Genomic DNA, 8,925 nt, shown 5'->3' on the forward strand with positions numbered 1-8,925 from the left:
AGAGCAGGTACCTAAAAGGCTCTTGCATCTCCTAAGGTTCCTTTAGGTCTCTGGTGTGCAAGGGTCCAGCAGTCCTCGTACTGCATGAAATGTCAACTACATGTGTGCAGAAAGCTTTCTACCCATCCCATTGGGGCTCAGCTGGTCCCCATCGACTAAAAGATATCCTCTGCCAAAATCTGTCAGCCTGTTATCCACGGGTTTGACATCTCCAGATAAGTCCTGGTCTTCTCCTTCAAATCCTGCTCCCCTGTACCGATGGACTGGACACAGGAGGAGCAGCCCAGGGAAGGAGGAGGGAACTGGCCCACCTGCGGTCCCAGATTGAAGTCTTGTTTGTTCATCTCACGTTGCTGCTGAGGGATAGAGCTCTTAGTGCCAGTGTTTGAGGTCTGAGTGAGACAAAATCCTGTTATCTCACTGGCTGTGTTCTGGGTCTCTGTGAGATCTGGAGTGGGATATTTGAATAGGGCTGCACAGGACATGTCCACGTCATTAGCAGATGGAATTTGGAATTTTGCTGAAGGGCTCAGCTTACCCATTTTCTCTCTTGTGTAGGCTTTGGTGACAGGCTGTTGAGCGAAGTGAAGAAACTAGCTCCGAAGGACGTCAAAATAAGGGTAGGAGCAATCTCTTTGGTGTTTATCACTTACTGCGTGTGTTGTTCTGTGGCCTTTGCCCCCATGAAAGAAGCATTCTGAAAGTGCAGCTGCCATTTGCTTCAAACCAGAAATGGCTTTCTTTAGACAACTCAACAGGTATTTGCTGTTGTGATGAAAACCTGTTTGGTTTCATCACTGAGAAGGTGATGTTTCTGACAACATGACCCCTGACCAGGTTCCTGGACCCCAGTGGCTATTTTGGGGGTGCTGCTGGCTGTCTTTCTGGTGAGAGAGATCATACCTGTGTTTGTCAGCTGTTAGCCATAGTGAAATGGGGGCAGTGTGCCAGGAGGAGCAGAATGGAGCTTGGGAAGGTGCTGACTGATGCTCTCTTCCTCCCAGATATCAGCTCCTCAGGAGAGATTGTATTCCACGTGGATTGGGTACGTACTGCGCAGTTGCACGTCTTGCAACGGGATGAGGGCTGGGCAGGTGCAGCCTTTGGGCACTCACACTGTCACAGCACTCGCACTGCTGTCCCTTCTCACGCTGTGTGTTGGGAGGGTTTTGTTTTCGGTTGTTTGGGAGGGGATGGGTGGTGCTAGGCTCTGTAGTGCCAGCAGGTTTGAGGCTACCAAGGAGGAGGTGACTGTCCAGAGAGCATTCCTGTTGTAGGTAACTGGGAGGCTCAGCACCTTTCTGATGTGGGGAAGTGTCACACAATAGAGACAGCTCATCTCTGCAGAGATACGACGAGAGTGCCCCCGACATTTTCCTTTAACTCATAACATGCCTGTCTCTCCCCAGTGGCTCTATCCTGGCCTCACTGGACACCTTTAAGAAAATGTGGGCTTCGAAAAAGGAATATGAAGAAGATGGAGCTCGTGCCATCCACCGAAAAACCTTCTAGCCCTGGGACCCGTCCTCAGTCTCCTCTGAAGACTCCAGTTCTAAACTCGCTTTTCTGAGTCCGAGTGTCTGAGAGCTGCCTGTGTGTGTATGTGCGCGCCAGCATGCCCCGATGTCACTGAGCAAAGACAACAGCAGCAGGAGGGTTGGTTTAGTACTACTAACTTCTTAATTTTTTATTTTATTTTTTGTTGGTTTCTTTTTTGTTTTAATGGAAAGGAGAAAATACCAATCTGCATTTCTCCAGAATGGCCCATTCCTTTTTCATTTCAGTCCCTTAATTTCTGTATCGCAATCACATTTATCACTATAAAACAAACAAGCAAGCAAAAACAAAGGGAACAGCTTACAGAAACTGCCTAGCAAGCCAGAAGGGAGCCAACCACTGCAGACTGCACACGCAGGCTTTCGTCAGCCCGACTGCAATGCCTGGATTGTCTGGAAACATAGTTGAGGCCCTGTAGCTACTTTCTTCTTCAGCATCAGTAGTTTTCACCATCAGTAGGTTTTTGAAGTTGTTTTTAATATCTTTTTTATTCAGAGAAAGCACATTCTCAACAGTTAAGCCCATTTACCCCCATGGTTTTTGGTGCGTGAGTGCGTGTGTGTGTGTGTGGAACTTCTTAGCCTGATGTGTGGGTCTGCACCACAGCTGGAGAAGTTGGTGATAGGACTTAGTTTGTATTGCATGGAGTAGAACAAAGCAAAATTAATCAGCTATCGTTGTACTAGACGGTTATTCTCTCATACCTTGTTTTAAATACCTTTTCTCCTCTGGCAGCAAGTGCCCCAGAGTGGGGGTGAAGGCACTTGTGTGTTCCCCTCAACCTGCCAAGATTTACAGTGCTGAGTTCTCATGTTCTTTCTCTGTAAGAGTTGAGGTTATTTTCCTCCTTGCCATGTCAGAGCAAAGGGAGCATGTGTTTGCAGCCAGGCATAGCTCCTGTGTACTTTATCCATTCTGGGGCAAAATAATAATTGGAAAGGTGCATTGTAATGTAAGAATTGTTTTATTTATTGAAATGTCTGAGCATATCTCAAATACTGACCACAGCACCTGGGAATTATGCTTTGGGTCTTCTTTGAACACGTTACCCAGCTGTCTTGTTCCACGTTAACACTGTTTACAGCACACACGCTTAGCAGCATGGCCGGCCACCCTGCGACACCACCCAGTAACTGCGCTTTGGGGCGTCTTGCTGTTCTCTGTGGATACCCTGAATGGGAGGACAATAAACTGTACCTGGATGTTGGTGTGAGCAGCAGGTTTGTGAGCAGGAAGCTGTTGCCACAGCTGTGTTCTGCTGCATTGCATATGGCTTTCTGCTCACCTGGTGGCTCCTTTGCTTCTGCTGCTTTTACAGCCACAGGCAGGCCTACAGACCCGCTGGTGTTGGGTTGGGCCACTGTTTCCTCTTAAGTTTTTCTTAAGCATTGGTGCTCCTTTTTTTCCCCTCCCAGTGTCAATTTTTTGCAGTACCTGGCAGTTGCAGTGGAGCTGGAGTTGCTCGGTGGCAGTTCCTCCCTGTTCCCCTCCTTTCTGTTTGTTGTTGCACATCACCTGGGGGTCAGCCCCACGTGCAGAGATGGGGTAAGAGCTGGAGGGCTGCTGCAGAGGTAGAAAGCAAAAGCTGGTGCATTGCCCCAGCAGAGATGAATGTGCAGTGTGGGTACCAACCCTTGGGCTCACCGCTGGGCTGAGAGGCTGTGGGCAGTCAGGTGTGGTGGTTTTCCCAGCTGAGGCCAGGGTGCTTGTTCACCTACCCCCATTAGAGCATGCTCGTTTTTTGAGCAAGAATCTGTCCAGCGCACAGCCTTCTGCTGGAAAATCAGCTGTGTTCTTGCTGGGTTGCTGCAGTGTGCAGAGAGGGAGCAGCAAACCCCTCAGTGGCAGTGACCTCTTCTTCCCCCTCCCAGCCCTGGGCTGGCCTGGCAGAAGCAGCAGTGCTCCATTCTATAACCTGCAGTGACCAGACAGAAAGGTGCCACCTCCAATCTCGTATTTGTTTTATCAGCCTGACTGTTCCCTCACGCACTGTCCAAACCATGTTGCCTGGTGGTGCCCAGCATACTTAAATAAAGTCATTCATATACAACTCTCAAGCTTCCTGGCCTCATCTTCCCCCACTTGCAGTTTTAAGGAGGTAACCTGTGCTCTTCTCTTGCCTGTGCAAAACTGGTGCTGGCCAGTCTCTGCAGGGAGACTCCAGCTATGGTCCAGGATTGCATTCCTCACCCAGCTTCTGGGCTGCCTCACCCAGCTTTTGGGCTGAGGGAGGAGATTCCTGGGCTGCAGCTGTGGTCTGCACTGGTCATGTCCAAAGCTGCTCTTCTCAGCAATGTAATGTGTTTCTCACTGCAGACAGGTCCAGGGCAGCTGTGGTGGAGAGAAGCTGCGAGTGAGGGCTGGTGCAGGAAGTGACAGCAGCCCTGGCTGAGCGAGGGTGAGGGGAGCAATGCCACTGATGTCACTGCTGTGAGAAGAGCTGGTGCCAGCCCAGGGCACTTGGGAAGGTGTCACAGCGCCCATGCCTGCAACTGGCCCCAGCCTTTGTCCCACCTTCAGCAGCAGCTGGTGAAGGAACAAGCCAGGCCAGTCCCTGGGGCCCTCCAGAGCAGCAGGGGTAAGCGTCTCACCTCTCCACAAAGGCAGGTGCTACACCAGCCCACTGATCTCTCTGCCCCCTGCAGAAACAGGCAAGCCCTAGCAACCAGTTTTGCTGGAGAGGAGCTGTACCCTTATACTCCCATACAACCACAGTTGTGCCCCTGCAGCACTACCTGAACCCAGCCTGGTTAGATCCACCCTGCTGGGAAAAAAAAATCAGCAAGCAATACAGAAAAGATCATCTTTAATTTATGAAATGAGGAATCATTCTCAAACTTTGTTAGAAGTCACACAAATAAGTTATGATTGAACCAGCAAGAGCTACTGAAGCCTCATGGCAGGAATGTCTTGGTCCAAGACAGAAGGCAGCCGTGTCCAGAGGCAAATGGCGGGTTTGCAGGCTGAGACCCCAGAGGGAACCTGGCACTAAACAAACAACAGCACACCCCAAAGGGCACAACAGCTTCCAAAAGCTGCCTGCACACCCCCGCCTCCCGCAGGCAGGCACAGAGCAGAGCTCAGTTTTGGCACATCTCTTCTGCCTGCCCCCAGAGATGTTGCAGGGATTGAGGAGACACTCCCTCACCTCAGGGATCCCTGTGGTGACAGCCAGCCCTGTCTGCTCCTGACTAGTCTGTGGCTCAACAGCCAGATGAGGTGATGGGGCTCTAGGGCACCATTTTAAGCAGAGTGTAGCTGGGGTGTCTGCCTCACCCCATAGAGGCAAAACCTCAACCCCCTGACTGCCCAGCATTGTGTCAGACAGGCTCCAAAGAGGAATTGAAGGCACAAAAGCAAGACCTGGTGTTTCCTCCAGGCTGTGCTCTCCCCCTGCCAGAGGGGAAGGCACCAGGCAGCCTCACAGGGTCACCTGGGACAGCCCTGGGCAGGGAGGCACTTCCTTCAGCTCCCTTGGGGGTTGGTTCCCCAGTCTCAGCCCCACAGCCCAGCAGTGCGACAGTGCTGACTGGAAGCAGCTGTGGAGGGGAAGGAACCACAAGAGTCATTTGGTTGGAAGAGACCTTTTAAGATCGAGTCCAACCATAACACAGGCAACAGGAGACATGATGAGATGTTCCAGCTCAAGGCTCTGAGCCCAGTTGAAGCCCAGCACCTTTCCCAGCCCAGCACCAACTCCCTCTGCAAGGCCACAAATGAGGAAGCTTCAGAATAAAACACGCACAGCCAGCAGACCCTGTCTGTGCGGATATTGTTCTGGGAATAAGAAATGCCTAAGAGCAGATTTGGTCCAAGAACTGCAGCACTGGATGTGGGAGGGGTTGTACCAGTTACTGGGAAAGGCCTTCAGGTTCTTCTCATACCTGCTCCTGCTGTCCTGCTATCACCCCCCTCGGTCACTTGGACCCTCAGGAGCCTCCCACTCCACTCCCCAAAGCCACAGAGCTCTATCAAGGATGGACTCCCTGTGCAATCTTCTCCTGCTCAGCCAGAGAGGCTGCAGTTGCCCAGGGCCGAGAACTGCACCAGTGATGTGTTTGTCTCTAGCACACACTGCAACCCAACTGGGATGGGCACCCCTCTGCTCTCTGGGACAGGTTAGAAAAAAATATTCTTGCTCCTGTGGCCAAGCAATCTATCCCAGGACCTTCGCATGCTGAACTTCTCTGCATTGCCTAGTGACCACCTCCTGGAATGAGTAAACGTTGGCATTACAGCATTTCACAGTTGAATAGTAAACATCAGGGTGTCTCAGCCTGCAATCCCTGCGCTCTGCCTGCTGTCCTGCACCAGCCTGCAACCAGCAACACCCCGCAGCTCAGGCACCCCTAGATCATTTTGACCTCTGGTGTTCGGCCTTGCGTCAGGCTTTGGCGCTGAGCCTTCACCATCTGCAGACGCTTCCCATGCAAGTTGAACTGAGACCAGCTGAGGAGCTGCAGCAGCGCGCACGTGATGGGTACGAAGACGAGGAGGTAAAAGCAGCCCTGGCGAAGAGTTGGCTCCAAGGCTGCAGCAGATTCCAGCTTTGGCTGGGCACTCACCACATTGCTCAAGGGGTTGCGCTGGAAGATGTCGTAGCCTGGTGTCAGAGAAGAGTTTGTGAGACAGGGGACAGTGAGGATGGACCCCTTGTCCATTCTGAGTGACTGGCCTTGGAGGTGCAGAGACCAGGCACAGCTTAGCAACTGGAAGAGCACCCACCCAGGGCACAGGACACTGAACTTGCATGGTCTGTCCTCTCCAGGAGCATCCTTACCTGTGTATGCGCAGAGCAGCCAGGTGCCGATCAGAGGGGCGAAGGTCTGGCCCGGCTTGGTGACCAGAGCCACCATCCCAAAGAGCAGTGCTGAGGCTGCCTGCTTCCTACGGTTCAGGACTAGATCCTCATCCACCAAGTCAGTCACCACCAGGTTGAGCAACTTACAGGTTCCTTCTGTGAACACCCTGTTGCTGCAGAACAACAAGCAAAGATCTGAACAGGGGCATCAAGAATGACAGGAGTAGGTAAAATATCAGAGAAAACTGAGAGCATCAGAAAGGTTTCCTCACATTTTAAAGCATTTTAGAAGCCCTGGCTACAGGAGGGGAACACTGCTAGCAGCAAGGCTTGTATACCCTTGCAGTGACACCTTGGATCAGTCGTGACCTGCCACACAGGCCTGGGGACAGGACACGCTAGGCCAGTGGCTAACAGGCAGCTGCAGCACACACTGAGGGCTATCATTCCAGGCAAGCTGGAGAGGAAAGGAGCTCAGCCCTGCCCAGTCTCCATCCTCCTGAACACTGCTGCCTCCCTCACTCTGCTGCAGGCACAGCTAATGGCTTCTGAGTGCCCTGTCCCATGCTCAGGTGCTGACAGAGCTGGCAGTCACATGGCTTTTGTGTGACCCTGGCTACTGTTCTGTCTCTCCCTCTCCTCTCTGTAAGACAGAGACAAGACATTTCCCTTCCCAGATGGCAGAGGGCAAGGGGAAGTGTGTGCTGTCTGCCTACCTGGCAATGAAGATGCAAAGCAGATACACCTGATCAGGTCCTGCCAGGAGCATAACAACACTGAGGGCCAGCTTCAGGAAGAAGAGTCCTCGCACCACAGCGTAAACCCCAAGGCGACGGCAGAGGGACAGGAAGTAGAGGTTGTTGAGATGGGGGGCGATGTAGGAAACACCTGAGCAGAAAGAGAGGCACAAATAGCCCGAGGGAGTTTCAATATCCACCATGCCCCCAGGACCCATACCGAGAGAGAACAAGGCTGACTGTCGCCAGCAGGGCTGCAGGGGACACAGTACAGAACAGCCCCCACGCACATAGAGAGGGCTGCAGCAGATTTACTGTGGCTTTGTGGCACAGCACACACTCTTCCTACAGCAGGAGGCCTTCTTCCATCTACCTCATGAGCAGGAAGAAGAAAAGACTTGCCCAGTGTCACTGCAGGGACTGGGACTCAGCCCTCGAGCAGCAATGAGAGGGACAGGACAACGTGACCAGACCTGGCCCACACAGAATCTTCCCAGGGTAACTCTAGGACCGCTGCCCATGTGTCTGTGGTGACCTGGACATGATCCACATGCCACAGAGAGGAAGGGATTAAATGCAGGCCTGTGTTCCCTGCTGCATCCTGGGGACACTGTCTGCAGCCACTAATGCTCAGAGCAATACCTCTGTGGAGTCTAGGACAGAGTGCAGCACACTGGGCTCATCATCACGAGGAAAGGCTCCAAGTTACTTCTGTGCCCAGAAAGGATGACTTGGAGCTCCCATCGGGTGCATGCATGTGTGAACCTTACAGCCCAGAGACTTGCATTAGAGCACACCTCTCTTCAGAGGGAATCTGGGCAGAGTAAATCCAGAATCAGACCAGGACCTAACCCAGTGGCTCCCTCCAGTCCCACCTGAGACTCACCCAGCAAGAAGGATCCAGTAGAGACAGAGATCTGGTCTGACAGCAGGTGCTCCAGGAACAGAGGGAAGAAGTTGCTGTTAAAGTGGCAGTGAAAAACCTGTGAAGGCAGCACGCAGACAAGCTGGTCAGCAGGGACAGCAGTAAGAGAGAACAGAAAAAGCTAACAGCCCTCTGGGCTCTGCCACCTAGGAGCCCTGTGCCAAGGAACCATACAGGATGGACATGGAGAACTTCAGCAGAACAAGAGCTTGGCTGTGGAGTTTACAGCAGTGTAGGCTTTGAGATCGCAAAGCTGCAATGCCACCAGCCATCCCCACTGCATGCCTGGGGTCAGGACTGCTTCCCAGCTGCCGAGGCACTGCTTGCAGGGCACCTGCTGAGCACACAGTGCTACTGGGGCAGGCAGGGCAGGGAGGTGTCAGCAGTAACCACAAGTGTTTGGGGGGCACAGCAGGAGGAAGGAGGCAGCTGTCAGAAGGACAAAGATACAGCAGCAGTGAGGCTTGAACACAAAGATGCAGACCAGCATCAAGAGCCTGCCTGAGGGGAACCAAGGGATCCCCAGGGAGATGGGAGCTGTGGCTGCAGCACACAAAGCTGGGCAGGCACCAGCATTTGGTAGTGATCATTGAAGAGGATGAAGAACAGACATGGCAAAAGCCAGTTGGGGGGTGGATCCAGCTGGACACTGAGAGCAGTGATGTGAGTCTCAGGAAAGCAGGAAGCAGGAAATGACTGCTGACAGCCACACCGACAAACTGCACTCCTGAACTCATCCCCACCATGAGCCAAGCCTTGTGCTTCTGCACCCCAGATGAGCTGCACAGAGCTCAGCCACCCCCATAATCCAGCCTGCGCTGTGGGGAGAGGAAGGAGCACCCCATGGGTTACTCAGGAAGCATCCTGGGGTCACAGGCAGGGAGAGTGGCTGCCAGCTGCTGAAC

General features: G+C 52.8%; 2 protein-coding genes across 2 annotated transcripts in view; one reads left to right on the plus strand and one right to left on the minus strand.

The window, feature by feature from the left end:
- Positions 1–2,578, plus strand: part of ACTR1A (ARP1 actin-related protein 1 homolog A, centractin alpha (yeast)) — a gene marked incomplete at its 5' end in the record, with an annotated part of 10,187 nt that extends 7,609 nt beyond the window's left edge. Inside the window, 3 exons of the mRNA XM_010187065.1 lie at positions 559–620; positions 1,005–1,045; positions 1,410–2,578. Of these exons, the coding sequence (XP_010185367.1) occupies positions 559–620; positions 1,005–1,045; positions 1,410–1,512 (206 nt within the window). The remainder of the gene's footprint in view (positions 1–558; positions 621–1,004; positions 1,046–1,409) is intronic.
- A 3,328-nt stretch (positions 2,579–5,906) lies between these two features.
- The window catches only part of TMEM180 (transmembrane protein 180), a 6,122-nt gene continuing 3,103 nt past the window's right edge, over positions 5,907–8,925 (minus strand). The window contains 4 exon segments of the mRNA XM_010187064.1: positions 5,907–6,160; positions 6,338–6,531; positions 7,075–7,246; positions 7,982–8,078. Of these exon segments, the coding sequence (XP_010185366.1) occupies positions 5,907–6,160; positions 6,338–6,531; positions 7,075–7,246; positions 7,982–8,078 (717 nt within the window).

The sequence above is a fragment of the Mesitornis unicolor genome, unplaced genomic scaffold (genome assembly GCF_000695765.1).
Source record: "Mesitornis unicolor isolate BGI_N332 unplaced genomic scaffold, ASM69576v1 scaffold37936, whole genome shotgun sequence".
Lineage (NCBI taxonomy): Eukaryota > Metazoa > Chordata > Aves > Mesitornithiformes > Mesitornithidae > Mesitornis > Mesitornis unicolor.